Source organism: Aegilops tauschii, chromosome 6 (genome assembly GCF_002575655.3).
Source record: "Aegilops tauschii subsp. strangulata cultivar AL8/78 chromosome 6, Aet v6.0, whole genome shotgun sequence".
NCBI lineage: Eukaryota > Viridiplantae > Streptophyta > Magnoliopsida > Poales > Poaceae > Aegilops > Aegilops tauschii.
Genome location: NC_053040.3, coordinates 350,401,222 through 350,425,464, shown reverse-complemented (window position 1 = coordinate 350,425,464; position 24,243 = coordinate 350,401,222). Strand labels below are relative to the sequence as shown.

The following is a 24,243-nucleotide window of genomic DNA, read 5'->3' as shown; positions in this document are numbered from 1 at the left end:
TTATGCAACTCCCGGATACCGCAGGAATACCTTGTGTGCTATCAAACGTCACAACATAACTGGGTGATCATAAAGATGCTCTATAGGTATCTTCGAAGGTGTTTGCTGAGTTGGCATAGATTGAGATTAGGATTTATCACTCCGAGTATTGGAGAGGTATCTCTGGGCCCTCTCGGTAATACACATCATAACTAGCCTTGCAAGCAAAGTGACTAATGAGTTAGTTACAGGATGATGTATTACGGAATGAGTAAAGAGACTTGCCAGTAACGAGATTGAACTAGGTATGAAGATACCGACGATCGAATCTCGGGCAAGTAACATACCGGTAGACAAAGGGAAGTACGTATGTTGTCATCAGGTTCGATCGATAAAGATCTTCATAGAATATGTAGAAGCCAATATGGGCATCCATGTTCCGCTATTGGTTATTGACCGGAGAGGTGTCTCGGTCATGTCTACATAGTTCTCGAACCCGTAGGGTCCGCACGCTTAACGTTCGTTGGCAATATAGTGTTATATGAGTTATATGTTTTGCTGACCGAATGTTGTTCGGCGTTCCGGATGAGATCACGGACATGACGAGGAGTCTCGAAATGGTCGAGAGGTAAAGATTGATATATAGGACGATGATATTCGGACACCGGAAAAGTTTCGGAGTGCACCGGGTACTCATCTGGTCACCGGAAGGGGTTCCGGGCACACCCGGCAAATGTATGTGCCTTGTGGGCCAGGGGGGGACAGACCAGCCCACAAGGGGGCCGGTGCGCCCCTTCCCTTGGCTGGCCGGCCCTAGGGGAAGGAAAGGGGAGGGGTGGCCCCTCCTGCCTTTCCCTCCTCAGCGGAGAAAGGAAAAAGGGGGCGCCACCTCCTCCGTCCTTCCTGTCGCACTCCAAATAAGGAGCGGAGGGGGGGGGGCACTTGGGGGAAGACCCCAAGTAGGATTCGGCCTACTTGGGGGCGCCTCCTGGCTGCTCCCTCCACCCCTCACCTATATATATGTGGGAGGGGGCGCCTAGCACAAGAGACAACATTGTCTTAGCCGTGTGCGGCGCCCCTCTCCACAATTTTGTCCCTCGGTCATATTTTCATACTGCTTAGGAGAAGCCCTGCGGAGATAGCATCACCATTACCGTCATCGCGCCGTCGTGCTGCCGGAACTCATCTACTACTTCGCCCGTCTTGCTGGATCAAGAAGGCGAGGACGTCACCGAGCTAAACGTGTGTTGAACGCGGAGGTGTCGTACGTTTGGTACTCGATTGGTTGGATCATGAAGAAGTTCGACTACATCAACCGCGTTACTAAATGCTTCCGCTTACGGTCTACAAGGGTACGTAGACACACTCTCCCATCTCGTTGCTATGCATCTCCTTGATAGATCTTGAGTGTGTGTAGAATTTTTTTTGTTTTCCATGCAACGTTTCCCAACAACATGGTTGTGTCTATTGGAAACGAAAAAATGTGGTTTCTTTATTTTCTTTACTTTCACGAGAAACACGTTTTTGCTTCCGTGGAGGCATGGATTTGCTTCCGCCAGAGGCACGTTGCTTTCGGAAAAGGAAAGAATGTTCTCCCGATGTGGTGTTTTTCATGAACAAAAAGTTTGTCAAAACCTATCAACATCGAATCTAGTTTTAAGGATATCGATACGAGGAATCCAACGGTGAAAATGGTTCAAGATTTGGACACACGGTTAAAGAGGTAAAACATTTTGAATAAATTGATCTAGAAAAAAGGGAAAACTCACATGTTGCGACAAGTAGCGCACAGGCAGCGCGCCACTTTGTCACGACCTGAGAAGGAGAAAGTAATTTTTGAAAAGAGTACTCCTCAAGTAGTGATTTTAACCGGCGCTGAATGCGCTCTTTAGGAGCTCCCAAATATAGCATATACGGTCAACGCGGTGGTGCGTTGAACCAAAGGCACATGGGCCGGCCCACTTTGCTCGCGAGCTGTTTCTTTTTTTTTATTCTTTTTTTTGTCGGGTTTTCAACTAAAAAAGTTGTTGTGTTTAGTTGCTAGTGATTTACAAACTATTAATAAAATCTAAATTTTATTTCAGAAAATTGTTTGGTATGTGTTTTTAAGAAGGTTTAGTGTATGTCAACAAATGTTGACCATATACTAAAATATGTTTAGTGTTACGAAAACAATATTCATGTTATAATAAAGAAAGTTCATCGTATATCACAAAATGTTCGGTGAATATAACAAACTTTTCATCGTACATTATAAAACAAATGTTCACTATGTATTTAAAAAAAATTCACCTCATACTATAATCTATACCACTATATGGTGTACCAATATCAACTCATACAGGCCGTTGGATATTTGCAATCAAATGGTTCACGTTCAATAACTGTAGCTAGGGAACTACGTGGCCACATATACACCACTTGATAGGGCAATCTGACAGCCCGCAGTACTGGGATTCGCTGTGCTGGGGCATGACTGCGTTGCCAGCCTGCCAGTACGTCGTGAAGATTCCTCTCACTGTTATCTAGAGAATTCTGGCATCTACTACTCAAGCAAGTAGACTAGAATTGACCAGACACATTCGAGTGACAGCTACATAGAAAAAAAATGACGATTGATGCGCCAGATTAGTGAATGTTAAGTAAGCAGAAGCTTAATACTTGTTTTAGATATATGTGTTAGCTTGCACTTTCTCTTATAAATTCGTTTTAGATATATTATGACATGGCTTTCTTTTGTTTCTACCGTATGTGTGTAAAATTCTAATTGATTAGACAGACCTACCCTTGTTAATGTAAGCATGTAGGTGTACCAGATTATGCTTGAAAAATGAAGTTAATAAATTTTTACAATGGGACTAATTGCACCAACACACAACATTTCACAATAATTCTAAAATGTACACATGCATGGCACGTGCCATTTACTAGTAAATGTTTAGTGTATGTTCAAAAATGTTCACCATATATTTTGAAAAAAAATCACCATACATTACAAAACCTGTTAAAATATGTGAAAAAATATAAAACAAAAGAAACCCAAGATCTGAAAATTTTAAAGATAGAAAGACAAACGATTTTTTTTTTGAATTTGGGAAAAATTATTAGAGTTGTATAAACAATTTGTTAGCATAGTTCAAAAAATGTTGAAGCATTTTAAAAAATGTCCACGTGTTTCAAAAATATGTTTATGAAAATTTGTTTATACAATGTAAAAAATGTTCATCATTATAAAAAGTTTAATTCTGTATTTTCAATATTGTTAGTCATGTAATTAACACATATTAAACGTGTATGGAAGAAACTTTTAGGTGTATACGAAAAATGTACAATGCATATGAAAAACAATTAGACATCAAAACATCTTTCCCTAATAATAAAGCAGCTAATGCTTCTGTTGGTCTGTCGCGGCATTTTGCAGAAAAATCCCTCTGTTTCAGAGAATTCAACCCGCAGTCCTGTTTTAAGTGAGTACGAATCATTTTTTTCCTCATTTTATATAAAACCCCCTACCTTTCATGCTAATTAACCCGTGATCCACATTAAGTCATTGTGAATCGTATTTTTGCAGTTTTACAAAACAAACTCTGATATATGCATTAATCACCCTGCAGTCTATTAAAAATAATTTTTTTTAAATAACCATATCTTTTAAACCGTAACTCCAATTTTAACATGTTATATATGAAAGTGTATTAGAAAAATGTGTAGAATATTAATATGTTGTTCTTTTTACACGTCAACTATTTCTAATATTCGAACATATTTAAATGTTTATAAAAAATATTCATAATTTTAAAACCGTAACTCCAATTTTAACTTGTTACGTATGAAAATTAATTAGAAAAATGTGTAGAATATGAATATGATGTTATTTTTACACGTCAAATATTTTCAAATTCGGCTTAGGAACAGATTTAAATGTTCTAAAAATACATTCATATCTTTTTAGATCGTAATTCGAATTTAACATGTTATATATGAAAATTGATTAGAAAAATGTGTACAATATTGACATGCTGTTATTTTTGCTGGTTAATTAACCATTTTTAGATGTTGTTTAGGTACAGGTTCAAATGCTATAGAAAATATTCCTATCTTTTAAACCCTAACTTTAAGTTTAACATGTTATATATGAAAATTGATTAGAAAAATGTGTACAATATGAATATGATGTTGTTTCACATGTGGTTTTTTTTCCCGTTGCAACGCACGGGCTCTTTTGCTAGTATATTTTAAAAAATGCTAATCATGTATTTGGAAAAAGTTAAATGTGTATAAAGAAATGCTTCAAATGTTGGAAAAAAAGATTAACCTGTACGAAAAAAATATAGAGATAAAAATTATATTTTTTAAAAAATTTAATCATATATTTGAAGATGTTAAGAATATATATAAATTGTTTCTTGTGCACAAGGAAAATGTGCAATGTGTACAAAAATCATGATATCAATACATATATTTTTCAAAAAATGGTAGAAATTTATTTGAAATATAATTCTATTTGAAAAAAAATGAGAAAGAAAAATCAAAGAAAATCCATAGCAAAACCGGTCCTTAACATGCCCCTCATTGGGCCAGCCCACAAGCAGCGAGCGGGGCGGGCGCCACACGCAGAGATATGAGGGAGCTCCTATTTGCCGCATTTTGCGGCAAATAGTTGGAGCGACGCACACTAGTGCCTCCACTGGGCCGGCCCATCAGTAAACCACACGCGCTTCACTTAAAAATGATGTAAAAAGGAAGAGACGGCGCAGGGATTCGAGCCCACGACCTCAGATACCAGGTGAATTCGTCCCGCCACTAGACTAGACATGTCTAACTGATTGCAAGTAGCGCGAACGTTATAAGAACTCAAAGTTGCGTTCACATATGAAAACATGTTCGGGAGAAACGAAAACATTTCCTTAAAAAATGCGATTTCTTTTTTATAAGGACGAGTGTTTTTTAAAACAGGACCATTTTTTGAAAACGGGAACATTTTTGAAATTCTGAACAAATTTTAAAAGCGCAAACATTATTTGAAGCTCCCCGAACAATTTTTGATTTATGAACAAATTTAGAAAACGAGATTTTTTTTTTGATTTTGTGAACAAAATTTTGAAACCACAAACATTTTTTGAAATTCTGAACATTTTTTTAAACACGAACATTTTTTGAATTTGTGAACAAATTTCAAAACGATTTTCTTTTGGAAATTCCGAACAAATATTTGAATTTTTGAACAAGTTCGAAAAGAAAAATAAACTTGAAAAAGAAACAAGAAAAAAAATGAAAAATAAAATAAAAACGAAAATGTTAAGAAATTCATGAACATTTTTTGAAAATTGCGAACAATTTTTGAAACGGGAATATTTTTTGAAATCCCGATTTTTTTTTAAATTTGTGAATATTTTGAACAAAAACATTTTGAACAAAATTCATACAGTTTTTGAATTTATGAACAAAATTTGAAAACACAAACATTTTTAGAAATTTTGAACAATTTTTAAGAGCACGAACATTTTTTTGAAAAAGAAACATAAACTTGAAAAACAAAAAAGAAAAAACAAATAAATAAGTAAAATAGAATAAAAACAACACAGAAATAGAAAAAGAAAGGAAAATAAAAACCGGTTCAGGAACCTTCTAGAAGGTTCCCAAAACCAGCTGGGAACCCCTAGAAGGTTCCCAAAACCGGGAGCGTTGGAACGGTTAAATGTGCCGGCCGTTGCGTCGCTGCTCGGTCGCTCGCCTGTGCGAAGCGCCGGCAGTTTGACGCAGCGAGCGGCATATAGGATTTTCCGAGATATGACGCCGTGTTGTTTTTTTACTTTTTTATTTCACGATGAACACAATGCTCATACCAGTTGAAACTTTTGATTCGCTTATTTTGTTGAACTGGAAAATACTATACAGCTTGATCTTGGCGTCCTTTGACTTGTGGCGCCATCGTGCTTAATCATGTAGAAGATCATTCGGAGCAGGTTAGTATTCTCTTGTTTTGGAAAATGAAGTTGAGTCCCTTGGCCTCTGTATTATTGTGATGCATACAATCATTTTTATTAATAATTAAGCAGAGTACAAACACATTTGATCACAATTAAACCGATAAGAAAAATACCTAAGACTAAGCAGGCCTTTTCCGTAACATCAACAACTCGCCAGCTGGTATTTCGTTTGATCAACAAGAACAATGCAAGCTTTTTTTATTCAGCCAAGCCAGTGCCAGCAGGGTGCAGTTTACAACAAGAGAAAAAAAAGGTGAACGATTTCAAACATCAAACACGACGGAGGGATGCTAGATCTTTGAGATTTCCGAGATTGTTTTCGGCAGCATGAGGCCGGATCCTTCAAACTTGCTCTTGGTAATCTCATCGATCCTTCCTGCCATCTCCGGCGTGAGGTAGTTGGTCCAGTCTCCGACCACGCCTCGCCGGAAGAAGATCCCGTTGGGAATCGGCATCTCAACGATTTCGGTCGTCCTGGACTGGTTCACCTCCTGGTTGACCATGCTTTTCATGGCACATGCCTCCGCAATCTCCCTGTCCACTCCCGCCTCCTGCTCCCCCGGCGTGAAGGGGCGCCCAATGAACTCGGCTAGGCGCCTCAGTTGGCCGAGCGGGTCGGCGCTGAGCTCCTCGTAAGTCAGGAAGAGCACCTGACCCGGTCGGTCGACGTGCCAACGCCAGTAGCTCAGCACGTGCTCCCAAAATGGCCCATACAACGAGACACCCTCGCAGAACCGGCCGTGTGCCTCGTCGATGTCCCATGGGGTGAACTTGTTCATAAAGTGCCAGAGAGACACGAAGCAGTCCTTGGGGTCCCGGCACAAGTACACCACCTGCATGCATGATGCTACTATGTAATTGTCGCAAGACATTAATGTTGTTTTCTGCTCAGGTCCCTGAATTGTTTCTGGGTGTCACGTTAGACCTTGGACTATGAAAATCGCCATCCAAATCCCCGAAATACAATTCAGAGACACACTTATTACATTTCAAGAATTTGAATGTCAATTTTCATAGTTTGAGGACTTACACGACACCCTTGAATGAAGTAATTTAGGGACTATAGTGCGCTTCACTCGTAGAAAACGTACGTACCTTGCAGCCGGACGCCACAACGGAGGGTGGCAGCGACTCAGCCGGGATGTGCGTGGCGAAGAGCCGTGGCGCGGGAAGCGAGCTCAGGTCTGGAATCTGGTCCTTGGTGTAGACCTGGGCCTCGAGGAAAGGAACGAGCTGGTGGGAGTTGTGGGAGGCGAGCTGCCGGAGTATGGACGATGATGTGTCGTCAGTGCGGTGGGCCGCAGCATAGAGGAGGGCCTTGATCCAGGTAGTCCCGGACTTGGGCATCGTAACAAGGAGCACGTCGGTGCCACGCGCCTCAAAGTGCTGCTCTGCGACCATGGAGCTCACCATGATCGGCAGGGTTATGCACCAGCCGCTGGGGTGGCGGCAGTAATCCTGCAGGGTTCCGCTGGGACTGGGAACAGTCTCGTAGGTGGACACCACTCGCCGTGCTTCATCGTAGATTTTCTTAGCCTCGTCGGCTTCCGGCGTGGAGACGCCGGCGTCACGGGGGAAGACAGTAGCCATGCCGAGTCGCTAGGCTAATCGTAAATCGTTGCGTGTAGGCGCGGTGCTGTAGTGTAATACAGGGCCCGGTTGTGTATTGAGTAGCAATAGCTTTACTAGTTTTATACTGCTAGCTCGTAGTAAAGCCGTACACTCTCTTAGTCTCCACCACATTGTTCCTTTCTTGCGGATTGATGAAAGGATCGCTTGGTGAACTCAGCAAATCGTTGACTTAGCTGTTTTGTGCACTAAATAATTGCACAAGGGATGATATGATTCTGTGCTATCCTGTTGAATCCTTGGGAGTTGGGGCCATTAATTTGACCACCAAAAATAAGATTGATGCATCGTCTAGGAGACAGTGAGTGCAGATTAAATAAGGTGATGCTTACTGTTTTGGGGCTGGCTGGGGAGTACTGGCTGGCTTGACTCAAAAGATCTATCTTCAAGATGATATTTGAAACGCTAATCCATGTCCAGGTGAAAATTCTTGTCATGGATTTTATTGGCCAGACTCATCAGTGATGAACTTGTGTCGTTACCTTGTTGAATGTATTACCTTGTAGTTTAATGTACCAACCTTAAGTGGTTGATTTTGACAATCAGGATGAAAATCCTTACTCATTGGTCGAATGTGACAACAACGGTGCGAGCATGTGTTGCCCCTTTTTTTTTAAAACCCCTCCCATATATTAATTAATTAAAAATGTTCATACAATCGTCTATTACAACTTCAGCCACGCAGGGCGAAACACTATTAAGACACACTATCAGACCTATTAACAAAACTGAATTTAGCAATTTCATGCGCCACCCTATTGGCCCTTCTGTTAATCTTGGAAATCTTGAAACTTGTCATCAACCTCGAAATGCTCAATGCTTCCATCTTCAGATCAACTAGGGAAGACCTGTCCAAATAACCGTTTCCTAGAAAGGAAGCCACAAAAGAACAATCAGTTTCTAAGAGGATGGGCTTGTGTAGAGTAATACCGATGTGTTACCCCTTATTGAAAGTGCCGCTGCGGAAGAACTTAGTTGTAGGTGTTTATTTATATTTTCTTGTAGTGGTTCTACCGATGTTGTCTCTATTTTGTACTCTCTTTAATACTTCATTCATTCTAAAATAAGTATCTCTACTTTGTACTAATTTTAGTACAACGTTATATTAAGGTTGAGATACTTATTTCGAAACAAGGGAGAAGTTGATATTAATAGTTGTGTGAATCATAATAATGCGGAGGCCAGGGTTAAAACCTTCTTTTTGAAAAGAAAAAATAGAAGCGATGCGACTGTCTGCTTTGGAATTATTTCAGAATTATTTTCGGTCGGAAGGATAGACATGCATGCATCGGCATGGGATTAGAATACTACCACACTGGGTTCTTTCAATTTGAAATTGGAGCAAGGGCAACCACGAGCCTTATTTTCGATAAAGAAGAGCAACCACGAACTTTCTTAATGTTGATTACTCAACTGTATGCTAGAATCAAAAGGAGATTTGAGTCAATGGATGGATGCGATTCGAAATAGGGTATTCACCGTCCGGGATGTGCCGTCTGCGTGTACTTAATTAACTACTGCCTCAATAACAATATAAGAGGGTTTTTTTACACAACCACAGTGCCAAAAAAACATCTTATATTAAGTCAGAGGTGGTAGGTGATACCACGTTATTGTGAAAATATGTTTGTAATATGTTTTAATGATATTTGATTGTATGAAACATGAATATTTGAAATGATATTTTAAAAATAATTATTTAAAGCAATAATACGAGAACTGAATATAAAAGTACATATGATTTATTGGGTGTAATTATTATATAGTTGTAAAAAATTATGAAGTATGAATAACATAAGAGAATAGAAATTCTTATACATGTTTGCATGTTGAGTTGCGACTTTTTCTATGAATGGTTCCATATTGAGATGGATCCGTTTTCGTCTATGTTACCTGGTGAGTTAGCATGCTTGCATGTTAGGAGAAATAGTTTAATAGTGAGGTGACATGCTTGCATATTAGGAGAAATAGTTTAATGAAGGTTAGCTATTCTATACCTAATACGTGTGTATATATCAATATTCACAAACAGTTACATTCCTATTGATTCACTACGTAAAATTTGGTATAAAAAATAAATTACATTTAAAATTCAAATAGTTACATTCCTATTGATTCACTACGTAAAATTTGATATAAAAAATAAAAATATAGGTCATAAGACAAGAAAATTTGGAGTTTATATATATTTTACACTATGTTTTTACGTTTGTAATTTTACATAACATAAAATATTTTTTATGGCAATTATATATTTTTTGACGGTCTCTTTTTACGTCAGAAATAAGACAAAACTTACGGAACGTAAAATTACAGTACATTGATGGTAAAATAGAGAGGGGTGAAGAATAATTATTCCTCACCCAGGGTGACGAATAGTCAATATATATATATATATATGACAAATTTTATGTACCACCAGTGGTAGTTACCACCACTTGAGTTTTGTATATTGTATTTAGTATCTGTCAAAACCGCGAGTATGTACGTATAGTATGTAGTATATAACGATGTTTAGGTAGTATATATACTACTTTTTAGGTAGTATGTACCATATTTTAAGCATACTCTTTTATACGTACAAATATGTACGTATTTCATAAATATAACAAAAACTATGGGCTCATATGCAATTTTTTCATGTAACTTGCTTTGAAATATCTTATATATAGTATATGAACATATTTAGAATGATAAAGTAGTACATAAGGTATCACATGGTAGTATATGAGACATGACATGTGGGGTAACTACCCCCAGGTGGTAGGATGGATTTTTCCTATATATATATATATATATATATATATAGGGATTGACTATTCGTCACCCTGGGTGAGGAATAGTTATTCTTCACCCCCCTCTATTTTACCATCAATACACCATAATTTTACGTTCCGTAAGTTTTGTCTTATTTCCGACGTAAAAAGATACCGTAAAAAAATATATGATCATAGTAAAAAATATTCTGTGTTATGTAAAATTACAAACGTAAAAACATAGTGTAAAATACACATAAACTGCAATTTTTCTTGTCTTATGGCCTATATTTTTATTTTCTCATGCCAAATTTTACGTAGTGGATCAATAAAAATGTAACTATTTGAATTCCAAACGTAATTTAATTATGAAATGATCGTAAAATTACCTCGGGTGAAGAATAACTTATTCTGCACCCTGGGTGATGAATAGTATCCCTATATATATATATATATATATATATATATATATATATATATATAAAACTAGCACATATATATGCCCGTGCGTTGCAACGGGAGAGAAAAAGTTTAGCATGCACTCAATTTTTCTAAGAACTGTATGTGCAAGCACAACCCCCATGTTTTGCTACGAAGAAAGTGCTAGACGCCCTGTCGACCGAAACAACGAACCCAAAACACCCGACTGCACGGCACGACAACATCGAAACGTTGCCGGGAGGCGTTGCAACGGGAGAAAGAATATCCTTGAACCCACGCATCTACACAGATAAATATCAAGCCAAAAAATTGTTACAATGGACCGCCAAATTCTGGCATGCAAACAGAAGACAATGACAATCTTCATTTATCAAAGAACAAAAAATTGTATGAAACTAAAACTATAAATTTGGTCTTGTACTATGAATAATTCATAATACAACAACACTAACTTATCAGGTCAAGGCTACAAATTATTTCTAGTGAAGTGCAGAACCCATGGGTGATCGACCTTACAAATATGATAAATCTGGTAAGAAAATTGTTTGTCATTTCCATATGCGACAAAATGATCCTTGATAGAACACGTGGACATAGTTCAAAAATGAACCGGGGATCAAACAAGCTTGTGGATTGACCCTTTTAACATTTAGTATGAACTTTGCTAAAAAAACATTTAGTATGAACATGAGTAAATAAATTATAATCATAGAAAATGTGATCTATTCTGTGGATCACACCTGCAAAATAATGATACAATGTACTTGGATCTAGGAAAAAACTTCTACATAAAATTTTAGAGAAGACTAATACCAAGCTGGGCCTGTCTAGCCATCCTGCCGAGCTCCATCTAAGCTGCAATTTCTGGACCAACTCACTTCTTTGCGATCAACAATGAGCGCAGGCAAGTCACTATGACAACACATGAATGAGCATGCATCGAACAAATTGATCAAACAGATGGAGCATAGTTCCATGAATAAACATGCATATTCATTAGATATATTATCTAATTTCAAAGCCTCAACTCTCTGCACATACATGTCTGACAACTGAAACATCCAAATAATTCAAACCAGCAGTTATGCATCACTATGTACATTGCCGATGAAGACCCTCATAAAGTGTTGCTGATTCGGAAAAGAACCATGCAAAGACGATGCTACTATTTTCATGTATATACACAGTACCAAATAGAGGTAGATTCATCAGTGAACATGTGAGTCCTTGATTGCACTGTCATCAAAATAAGCTGCTCATTGCCCATGTTTGTCCCCCAATTAGCTACAAACAGACTATAAGAGCAACTAACAATGCAGATTTGGTTGAGTTAAAAGCATAGCCTGCAAAAGGAATCGGATGCCAAGATTTCACTATTCTTTAGTGCACTGAAGAGCAATGGAAAATGCCAAAAATTTACACCAACAAGTTCAGAGCAAAACATCACTCTTTCCAATAACAGGCATTATATACATGATAATCCATCAGTGCATCATGTATTTTTTTTCAATCGGCAATTACCTCAGTTGCTTCTATCTGGTTGTTGCACCTCTTCGAACGCAAATCAGCAACGGCCTGCAGTCATGTTATCTCATTCAGGTCTGTAGCATTTAGATCGTTGTCGTGTCTTGGTAACCATCATGATGTACAGCCCCGGAGATGTCAGCCAACAACACCAGCGTCCATTGGAAATCTGGAACGATGTAGCACCTTGTTCACGTGCGTGCCTGTAAGACAAATAAGTAATGGGCTTCTTACCTGCTATTCCTGATCCTTCCTCCTTGGACTTCAGTTTGGAATATTGAGGGTCTAACCAATCAGAAGCATTTTAATTCATCTCATCAATCAGCTTATGTTCTAGCTCAGAGCGCCCAACCTTTTCATGTCACTGATCAATGGACGGTAGATATATAAATCAAGGCTGGTGTAACCTGCACGCACTTGGGCTCGAGTGATGTGAGGAAGTGGACGACGTCGAGCGCCGAGCGCCAACGTGCACGAGAAATTAACTGACAACTGAAACTTTGACGAAACTGAATTTTATGAATCTGATGAAACTTAATCTGACAAAAACTGATGAAACTGAAATTGACGAATCTGACGGAACTTCAGGACAGCATAGGTGGTGCCGTAGTGGCCTCGTGCGAAGGCTGCTGCAGGCTCAGAGGCAGCTGCACGGGGAAGGGGGCAGCCGAGTTGGTCATCATCCCTTGTCGTGGATCATTGAAGCAGTGGGTAGCAGGTGGCGGGAGAGCAGATCCGGGGCTGGGAGGAGTAGCCGCGGGTCGCCGGATATAGGGCCGGCGTGTCAATCCTGTACGTGAAGCCAGCATGCGGCGGATGAGATCGAGCGGCTAGGGGATTTGATGACGGGGCGACGCCGGCCACCTCCTGCAGCCGCCCGGCAACGAAGAAACAGGTCGCGCGCATGGACGTCGGTGATGGGCGCGGGTGTGGGGGCACTTGGGGTAGGGGTAGGCGCGGCCGCAGGGTAGGCCATGGCAGCGTGCGACGATGGTAGGCGGTCCGGCGGCGCGGCGAGGGAGGGGCGACGGCGTGCGGCGACGGGAGGCGGAGCGCCAGCGGGGCGGGGCGGGGCAAGAGGTGGCGGCGCGCTGGAGTCGAGATGGGATTGGGATTTGGGAGGCAGGGTCGTGAAGGGTTGGGTCGGGTAGCTCTTTCTCTTTTCGATCTTTTTTCTAATGTCTTTTTTCAGATCTTTAGCGAAACGTTTTTTCCACTTATGGATGGCAATGGTGGGTAATTATTTACAACTTTATTAATGGAAAGTGACGGGAGTAATAAATACCATCCTCTGTGCCGTATGGGTGCCAGCTGGTCGAGGATGGCTTCTGGCCTATGGCACGGGCTTTAACGGATACCATGCAACGGGAGCCCAACTAATGTGTGTAGCCTGGATGGCATCATTTACTCAATCATGTCCTCGAGGGGTCAGGCACCACTGATGTGCCATGCTCCCTTCAAGAATTTAAGGTGTATTGGTTTTCGTGCAAATCAACGATTTGAATGTTTGGTCAAGATTATAGAATAAAATAACAATATCTGCAATACCTAGGAGTAAAATACGAAACTACTTTTCATGACGGATCAAATGATATAAACTTCGTATTGTGAATATTAATATATATTTTTAAAACCTTAGTCAAACTTGCACTCGTTTGACTTTTTAAAAAATAAATACATCTTATATAAAGGAACAGAGGGAGAATGTTGGAAGAAAATGAACACCCGGCACTCGGATCGATAAACACCCAAATAAATAAGGCAAAATGAGGAAATTCCTTTACTGTGGATCTCTCCGAAGAGTAGTAGGAAGCGGCTCCCGCTCGTAGCTGGAGATAGCGTTGAGAATGACGGTGCCTAGGTCAGCCTAGCTGGCTTCCCGTGTAGCTCCTCCGCGCTCGTCAACGTTCGGCTTTGGCGCCGCAACGGTCGTCGAAAATAAAATAACATTTTGGTAGTTTGAATGTACTTTAATTTAAACTCACTTTGTATTTTCAAAGGGAAAATATTAACTACATGTAATATGTAAATATTTTGTTTGGGTCTTTAGTGATCCATATAAGCCTACTAAAAATTTAAAAGGCTTTTGAATAAAGTTTGGACCTTTAAACAATCAATAAGTTTTTTGAATTATAAAGAATATAGAAAATATTAACTATGTGTAATATGTAAATATTTTATTTAGTTCTCTAATTATCCATATAAGGCCATTGAAAATTTAAAAGGCTTTTGAGTAAATTTTTGGACGTTAAAACAATCCAAAAGTTTTCTGGATTATGAAGAAAATAGAGAAGCTTTTGTACGGCCTAAGCCCAGCGTTAACGATAGCAGTAGCAGCTAGCCCACGTAGACAGTAGAGGCCATGCCATGAACGCCGTCGCGTATCTACGCTCCCCTCCGCTGTTGCCCGTCCAAGTGCTGCGCCACAAATTAATGCTCTGAAGCAATTCCACCGTCATTCGTACCTACTAATCCGCTCCTCGTCTGCTCTTGTCCGTCCATCTGTGCTTAGCCGGTCTATTGCCGTCCATGGCTCCTCCTCCGTTGTTGTCCCGTCTGTGTACGGAGTACTCAGACGTTCGTTGTCTATTCCGTTCTCTTCTTAGTTAGGTTCTCTTTTTCTCAAATCTCTGTCACCTCGCCGTCTGTTAATATCGCAGTCGTACATATATAAGTTGATGAGATTTGGTCGACAAGAGCGATGTGGGATTACTAATGAACAAACAATCCTACAACTCATGAGAGGCTTCAGCTAGCATACCTGGTGGCAGGTTTGATGACTTGAGGTTAGGTCGTGAGTTCGATCCATACGCATACATTACTTTTTTCTGTCTTTTTGGAAACCCAGGGCTCGCGGCCCACAAGAGTATTTCTCTGGCCCAGGTGGATTTACGTGGCCCATACTGATTTAGCTGCCGGACACGTTGATTGTTTCCATTAGCAACTTACAGTACCACCTCGTTTATATTACGATTTTGTCTCTACAAATTGTAAAAGCGTATTATGACATGAGAAAAAAGCGTATTGTGACGGTGAACCCAACAAAGTCAATCCGTGCTTTATTATTATTATTATTATTATATATATATATATATACTAGCAAAAGTGCCCGTGCGTTGCAACGGGAGAAATAAATTATCACCCCTAGCGCCCACATCCCTGTTACCACTTCTTTTCTTTGTCATCATTGTCGGTAACGATGTCCACTACACGGTGAACATTCCACGTAAGCTTGGAACCAATAAAGAATTGCATCACCTGCATGGACGGACCAGCGAACGCTCGCGTTTGAGATCCCGGCCACATGACCCACATCTACACAATGAAATACTTGTGCCTTGTGTAGTTATCTGGTTTTACATCATATTAGTTTAGTACCAATCCGTGAAGGACACAAACAAAAACTAAATTTAATTTAATTTTAAAATGATCAACACTTTTCTGTAGGGTAACACGATCAACGCCAAAACACACTGGAGGTTGTGAGTTTTATTCCAGTAACGGTCAACTATTTTTTGCCTCATTTCCTAAAAGGGGTGGTGGGTTTGATTTGTTGGGCCAGGTCGCACGGACATGTTGGGAGGGCACCGGTTCTTTTTACTGGTGGAACATTACACGGGCGAACGTGGCAGAGGCCAAGTGGCCCAAGACAGACGATTAGTAGAATAGCCTAGCTCAATATGAGGAAACACCATGGACATACGAAATGGGAGGACCAATAATATTATACCTCCATTTATATATTAAAAATACTATATATGCCTGTGGGTTAGAACGGTTGAAACATTTGACATAAATTTAGTGAGGATTGTATGTGCAAACATAATGTTCAATGTGTGCTACAAATTTGGCGCAAATTTAGTAAAGATTATAAGAGCAAGGAAAACATAATGGAAGAAAAAAATGACATGAATTTAGTGAGGATTAAAAAATGCCACATTATTTTTACTCATAAGATGGCATGGCAACCTGCCATTGATTCCCGCACCTCCTGTTAATTAGTTTTTCTTTCTCTTTCTTTCCTTATATCATGATGCCCACATAATTACCGTCCATTTCCTTCCTCTCTCTTTCTCCTTCCTTCTTTATTTCTCATGCAATTATTTTTTCCGTTTTTGCTAGGCCTGCTAATTACTCATGCGATTAATATGGCACCCACATAATTACCATCGATTTTCTTCCTTCTTTATTTCTTATTCAATACATATTACCTTTCTTGCCAGCTCCACATAATTACCATCTTCCTTCTTTATTTCTCATGCAAAGAATGTCTATTTCCTTTCTTTATTTCTTTGCTTAATTTCCAAAGCAGCTTCTTGATGCCTGACAACCTAAAAATTGTATATAAACTGGTAAAAATTAATGTAAAATAGCAAGGTGGGACTATTTGACAAGTAAACAAATATGAAAAACAACTTCCAGCCTGGTCCCTTGTCCGTCCAGTGGGCCGCGGCACTCGTACATGCCCATCACGACCGTGCCTCCTGTTGATCTCGGCCCGAGTACGCCTGTCCTTTATTCTTAAGGTTCCAGACGCCCAAATTAGCAAGCTTAGGAGCCTAGCTTTAGTGGTCTGCTGCGCTGCAATCTATACATGGCAGACCATGGATCAAATCCCAGCGGCGTCAACCATATTTTTTCTCTAATTTCCTTTAATTCAAGCACACGCACATACAGCCAGATATGGAAAACGACGGTGAACTACGATGGACACAATTGAGCATGGATGCAGGCCCAGTTTAGCGAATCAGCCACTTACGGAAAAAATCAGACGCGGCGAAATAGATAGAGCGAAAATTTAGTACCACCTCGAATATGTTTTAAATTCAAACTGAAAGCGTAAAATCACGGGAAGAAGCGTATTGTGACGGTGAACCCGACAAAGTCAATCCGTGTTTTATTATTAGGGAAAGACTAGCACAAATGCCCGTGCTTTGCAACGGGAGAGATACTTGACGTGTCCATAGAATAAGCATAACGCAACAATAACTAAACAGTGTCATCTGGTGGCTACACGGAGGCGCATGGCGAAAGCTAGCAAAAATGCATATAAGTCATGCATAAAAAACCACGCTACACATACAATACTTTTGGTATGAATTTTGTATGACGGTTCTGATATTAAAGGATTCAAATCTTCCATATAAGGTACTATTTTGGAAAGTTGGAGTACTCTTTGGTGTTTGCACTACGCTGTGAAAAAAATTTCGAAATTCGCACCGAGCAGCAATTTTTTTTCCGGATGGTGCACCGAGTCTGAAAAAATCTAGCTAAAAGGGTTGGGTTAAATAATGTGTTTTAGCCCCTCTCTCACTTCACTGGACATTAATTCATTTGTGTCGGGTAAATACCATGACAGATGAAAAAAAAAGAAACTCGGCTCCATTTATTATTAAAAAAAACAAACATATCTGTGCATTACAATGAAAAAAATAATATGTTGAGTAACCTGAAAAATAATTTATCATTCAAACAATTTCGCGAGAAGCAAAAGAATATTAAAAGCACTCAAAAGTATCAAGGGCCATGAATGATGTCCAAACAACGGTTTAGTGCTCCTGAAATAAGTTGTCCTAAATCCCAGACTTCCAAAAGAAAACCATGAAAGAACTGAAGAACATTGAAAGAAGTGGCCATGGATGCACAAGTCACATAAAAATCATAACAGTGACGCTGCTAGCACACTGCACTTGAACAAAAAGTACAATGGCAAAAGTCCATGTTGAGAGTTACAACAGAGCATGCTACTTCAAAGTTATTCATAATCTGATCGCATAGAATATAGTACTCATGTTGTAATTAATCGATGAGGTAAATCTTTTGCCACCGTTTCGAAAAAAAGTACTTGTGTTGTACGACGGCGTATCACATAATAGATGAAGCACGACCCTTGAATTCATACTCTCCTTTTTTAGAAAAACATATCGATATCTCTCCTATTGTACAGGAGAAATAACAAGTAGCCAGTTCAATTTGTAAGAACTTTAAAATACGGATCATATTCTATCTAGCAACTCCAGCAGCCAGCCGGAGGTGTAGCAGTCAGCGGCAACAGCATGCACGCGCACCACACACACGCGAGCCAGGCATGCATGCACGCAGCGGCAGGCAAACGCACGCAGAGCACGCGGTGAGCCGATGAACCTGGATGTCAGCCGGAGAAGGGCATGCACGTACTCCTAGATGACTCGATCGAGAGTGGAGGACGGCGGCGCGGAGTGTTGGTCATCGGGCGCCCCGGTCGGGGAGGTGGGCACAAGACTTCGTTCGCTGGAGTTCCCTGGGTAGCGGACCTAGGCGACTCGCCATTAGGCCTGAATCCTCTTTTTTTCTCATTCACGAGCAAGTTCTTAGACACATAGGCCTGCATCCTTTTTCCCTCGTTAATTGGCATGCGTGATTTCCTCCTCAGCCCTTCCTACTCCCTCCCTCGTTAATACGCCTTCCTTTTTCCCTCGTTAATTAGCACTGCCTGAGCTCGTCCCTCTCTTTTGTTTTTCAATAGATCCATGCCTCATCCTCCAATTATTTAATTCCCAAGAAGGCTTGTCCTTAGGCAACTTGCTCACATATTTAAACTGGTGGGACTCATTGTTACAAAGCGACGTGGGGCTATCTTTTTAATGAGTAAACTAACATGAAAAGGCTGATTAGAAGCCCACTCGGCCCTTGCCGAACCTATGTGTATTGTGCAGCTTGACGTGTTGGTCTTTTTGGGATCGGAAGAGTGCTAGACTGGCCGTGGCTGAGGCCCAAAAGTGCGTAGGGCAGGCCTAATACACATCAAACACGGCAGGGAACAAACAGAGGAAGCTTTTGTTTACGTGCGGACCCCAAATTAGTACCACCTCGTATATATTACGATTTTGTTTATACAGATCGTAACAGCGTATTATGACATGAGAAGAAAGCGTATTGTGACGGTGAACCCGACAAAGTCAATCCGTGCTTTATTATTAGGGAAAGATTAGGGAGAGATAATAAAGGGGCTATTGCTTCTTGCGGTACGTCATGAAAATTGTCCCCATAGTTGTAAAATATTACCCAATGATGCCACCTATACAATGATAATTTCAAAATAAAATATTTAATTAATCATAAAAAAATTGTGTATTAAAAAAATGTTCGCAATTTTATAAAAAAGTTAGCTTATTAAAACAATGTTTGGAAAATCAGAAAATATTTAAGATTTTTAAAAACTTCACGTATTAAAAAATATTAATGAAATTGAACAAAATTTCGCCAATTTAAAAAATGTTCATGAATGAAAAAATATCCTAAAAATTTAAAAAAATCTTGACTTACTAAATAGTTTATTTATTCATAAAATGTTTGATGATACAAAAAATGATCATGCATTTCAAAAAATGTTTGTAAATCAAAAAAATATTCGTGAAATTCAAAAATTGTTCCACCAATTTCCAAAACAATATTCTTTCATTCTAGAAATGTTCGCCAATTCAAGATTAAAAAAAAATGTTCACAATTTTGAAAAAATGTTTGCAAATAGTAGAAATGTTCATGGATTCAAACAATGTTCTTGATTTTAGAAAATGTTCGAAAATTTGTAGAAGTGTTCATGAATTTGAAAATGTTCACGATTCCATTATGTTCACGAGTTTAAAAAATGTTCATGATTTCACGAAATTGTGAGTGATAGTGTATCTCGGTGATGCAGCAAAACGTGATCATGGCCATTGGAGATTATGATTTTTTTTTCACCCGTTGCAATGCACAGGCCCTTTTGCTAGTTAAATGTAAAATACAGATAGTTAGCAGAAACGCTTCCCATCAATCGGATGATCTGACGCGAAATGTTCACTGTGTCATGCTCCTGGCTACATTGCAGACCGTGACGTGAAATGGCCCTTATTGCAAGACGCGCAGCGCAATGTGAACTACATTGAAGACCGCGCAGAAAAAAAAAGAAAAAAAACTTTTCAAGGGATTTGCAATACAGATCGTGTTGCAAAGAGGTGAGCGCAACACAAGACTTGTTGCAAAATTTGGCGAGTAGATCAGACACACAAAAGAAAATGTTTAGTATTACAACAAGGCTCATGTTGCAAAGTGCTGAGTGCAACAGGAGGGTTGTTGCAAAAGCTCAGCGTGCTGAGAAAAAACAAAAAAAAGCTCGAGGATTGCAACAAAGGCTCATGTTGCAAAACGCGAGGCAACATGATGCTTGTTGCAAAGATCCTGCGAGTAGATTGGATGGTTGTTGGGCAGAAAAAGCAACAAAAAAATTGTCCGGGAGGATTGCAACAAGGCTGTGTTGCAAAGCGCAAAGCGCAACACGGGGCTTGTTGCAAAAGCTCAATAACTCACGAGGAGAGATCGGATGGTTGTCCACGGCTCCACCGAACGATAGCCCGGACGGTCGATCTTCTAGGATTATCATCCGGTCGACGCGTAGCACTCCCCTTAAGGTTAGTGGGGATATAGAAATCCTTGCAAAATTGATGATGTTGCAGAAACTTCACAACATAGGTGATGTTGTAGAAACGCTGCCGCCATTTGCAACATCGTCATTCAATTGAGGTGGGGTGGTGCGACTTGATTCGGAGACAAAGCAGTGTGGCCCAGTTTGCGACGAGGGGGCATGGCCTGCTTGGGAGACGAGGTAGCGTCAGCCTGATACGGGACGAAGCAACCTCCTGAACGGAATCTGAGACAGAATGGGGCCAAACTGGATGATGCGGAACTACACAGGGCGGTGACGTGTGCATGCGACATTGGTGGGCGTTGTGGGAAGGGGTGGCGGCCAGAGGAGCACCCGGACTCACGTCAGCCAATGGAGAAGGATGGGAACGGGAGGAGGCTGGAGGAAGACCCTACAGTTGCTCTTGCGTGTCTTGCAACGATAATGTTGCAAAACCAATTTATGTGGTAGGATTGTTGTGTACCCCTCGATGAAAAATCTGATCGGTCGGTCACAGAGGCGGTTGACGAGCGACCAGCTATCAGCCGGGTGAGGCTAAGAGCATCTCCACTCTCCAACCCCCAACAACCCCTCCAGGCCCTTTTTTACCGCCGGCTCAAAAAAAACGGCCTAGTCGCGCCCCGATGAGCCCAAATTTTGTCGGTTAGGGCCGAAATTGGCGCCGGCGGACCCAGCCGAACCCAGCGCGCTGGGGGCCGACCGGGGGCGCCGGGGGAAAGAAAGAACACACCAAAACTTCCCGCACCGGATTCCCACCCCGTGGGCCCGCAGAGTCAGCGACTGCATCATCGTCCTCATATCATCGCCCCGGCTCCCGCGCGAATCAGTGCCAGGGCTGCGGCCGGTCAGGCTTCCATTGACCACGGGCGGCATAGTGAAGGCGAGCCGCTGCGCATCCGGCCCCTTCCCGCCACGCGTCCGCACTGCTGCCGCCCCCTGGCCACTATAAAAGCCGCCTCGTCGTCGCTGGCCGCACAGTCGCCTTCACAACCCCTCTCTCTCTCTCTCTCTCTCTCTCTCTCTCTCTCTCTCTCTCTCTCTCTCTCCGCCGACCATCTTCTTTCCCTCGCCGCCCTTGTTCTCGCCCTCTCTCCTTCACTCCAGACAGATGGCCGAGAGATTCCCTGGTGACGGAGCGGCGGCCAACAGCTTCGGCCGCCGCCATCTGCACGAGTGGGAGGCACGCCTACTCTACGAGGCCAACTACTCGGCGACGCCCGACATGCGTGTGTCGGGCTCTTGGAGGCTCAGCGCAGGAGGCGTCCCCGTGCCCCCGCCGCTCTCCGACGGTGAACGTCGCAGCAAGATCGTGCAGATCTGGGCGGCCTTGCCGGAGGAAGCGTGGTGGCAGCCGAAATACGCCCTCGACAACCACAATCTGTGGACAGCGTACTTCCAGCGCCACCACGCCGACCAGTATGCGTCCACCAACGGCGCGCCGGCACCAAAGGGGCACCACAACTCCGACGGCCGTCGTCAGTGGTAGGGCGTCCCCGGGCGCACGATCCACGCCGTCCTCGAGCACATCGAGGGCGGCAACTCGCCGCCGTTGGAGTACCCGGCACCGTCGTTCTCACGCCGGAGCGGTAGCTCGTGGCTGCCGAGGCGCATGGCGGGGGCGTCCTTCTCTTCCTCCGGGTCCCACTCCTCCGGCACGACGCCGCTCGTCGCCGTCAAGCCCGAGCCCCAAGAGATGCCGGAGCGCCAGCGCAGCCGCGGCGGCAACCTCGTCATAAACGAGGGCCACCGCCAACCTTCACCTCCCCGCGGCCATCTTCGCCTGGTCAGGCCGAAGAAGGAGCGGGCGCCGCCGCCTGTGGTCATCAAGCAGGAGCATGTCGATATGGGCGCCGACCTCGAACCCGGCCTGAAATGGGCGCGGGACGACTACGTGCGGGAGGAGATGGAGCGCTAGCGCCGCACTCTGGAGGAGATCATCGCGCGGTGACGCGGCCACGACGAGGGGGGCGTCATTGTCCTCGACGACAGCGAAGAGGAGGCGCCGGCGCCGACCAACCCCGTCCGCAGCGGCTGTCGGATTCAGGTCTCCGCAGACCCTTGAGAGATTCGAACTCAGGGGTGCGTGCGAAGAACTCGTCCTCCCCAGGCTGCCCGCTCCCTGAATCCACGGCCTAGCTAGTCGAACCCAACGAACAAGAGACACAGCAGTTTATCCTGGTTCGGGCCACCTTGCGGTGTAATACCCTACTCCAGCTTTGTGGTGGATTGCCTCGAGGGGCTGAGGATGAACTAGTACAGTGGTTGAACAGCCTCGGGAGGTGAGGTGTTCTTGGGCTCGATGAGCTGGTGGATGAGAAGATGATCCGTCCCCCTCTATGGTGGTGGCTAAGTCCTATTTATAGCGGCCTTGGTCCTCTTCCCAAATGTAGGCGGGAAGGGATCCCACAACGGCCAATTTCGAAGGGAGACAGGTAGTACAAGCTATCCTGACAAAAGTGGTCTTCGCCTGCAAAAGCCTCTGGTGGTGACGCTGCAGTGGGCTCCACGATGGCCTTTGTCCTGCCGTCCTGGCGGTCTTGGTCTTGTTGCACCGATATGGAAACCTTTGCTTGATTCCTCGGGACCCCGCGCATGCGCTTGCCTCCTTAGCACCGAAGAGGAAACTGGTACACTGCGCCCGCTGGCGCCCGCCTGGCCTTGGTCGTCACGGCTCATGTCATGTGAATCTCGCGAGGTGCAGCCTGCATTGATATCTCTGCTCCTCTGGAGCCAGCCTAGTGAGGCCGCCCCCCAGGGAGGTCTTGGTGTCACCCGCCTCGCGAGGCTTGGCCCCTCGCGAGGGTCTTGGGTTGTTGTTGTCGAAGTTGGGCTGTACTAGGTCACCGACGGAGCCACGCCATGGGCTGCAGGCAGGCAAGTCTGGGTACCCCCGTTCCCAGGACGCCGACAGTAGCCCCCGGGCCCAAGGCACGCTCGAACTTGGCTTCGAGGTGAAGCCAAAAGGCAAGTGCGGAGCGCCGCGGGCCCCAACCGCCTGCGGCCTCGATTGACGCATGGAGATTGATGGGACGTGGGCGTCTACACTTCCCCATGCACTGCCTTGGCAACCGTTTGACTTGACGAGACCCTGTTGCATGCAGAGAAAACCATAATTGCGTGCGATCGTGGGGGCTGGCGGTTGGCCTCCTTCCGGCTATAAATGAGGAGAGGGGTGAAGCCCCCCTTGCTCATCTCCTTCTTCTCATCGCCCGCTCCCTCTTCTTCCCCTTTGCCATGCCATCTTGTGATAATCCCCAAGTGCAGCGAATCATCGTAGCAATTTCCAAAGGTGGAAGTGATAAGAGTGTCGAACCCACAAGGAGCTAAAGGTAAGATCAATATTCTCTCAAGCCCTATCTGCCACTGATACGACTCTACGTACACCGAACGTTTGCTTCCTACGAGAAATGAAACTACGTTGTGGGTATGAAGAGGATAACTTTGCATGTTATCGGAGAGCTAAAATATAAAAGTAGGTGCT

At 42.8% G+C, this 24,243-nt stretch overlaps 1 protein-coding gene and 1 long non-coding RNA gene across 2 annotated transcripts; both read right to left on the bottom strand.

The window, feature by feature from the left end:
• Positions 1 to 5,634: 5,634 nt before the first annotated feature.
• On the bottom strand, positions 5,635 to 7,617 carry LOC109772020 (cytosolic sulfotransferase 5). Its single transcript, XM_020330713.4, has 2 exons — positions 7,065 to 7,617; positions 5,635 to 6,802 (listed from the first exon to the last, which is right to left on the bottom strand). Exons 1-2 carry the CDS (start codon positions 7,557 to 7,559, stop codon positions 6,260 to 6,262), a joined length of 1,038 nt encoding a protein of 345 aa, XP_020186302.1. The 5' UTR covers positions 7,560 to 7,617; the 3' UTR covers positions 5,635 to 6,259.
• A 3,853-nt stretch (positions 7,618 to 11,470) lies between these two features.
• LOC120966512 (uncharacterized) lies at positions 11,471 to 13,439 on the bottom strand. The gene is made up of 2 exons (XR_005760320.3): positions 12,554 to 13,439; positions 11,471 to 12,488 (listed from the first exon to the last, which is right to left on the bottom strand). It is a non-coding gene; the product is annotated as an uncharacterized lncRNA (long non-coding RNA).
• Positions 13,440 to 24,243: the final 10,804 nt, after the last annotated feature.

Coding starts and splice junctions, on each gene's coding strand:
- LOC109772020 (XM_020330713.4), bottom strand. CDS start 7,559: ATGGCTACTGTCTTCCCCCGTGACGCCGGCGTCTCCACGCCGGAAGCC. Junction 6,803..7,064: donor TTGTGGCGTCCGGCTGCAAG/GTACGTACGTTT, acceptor TCATGCATGCAG/GTGGTGTACTTGTGCCGGGA.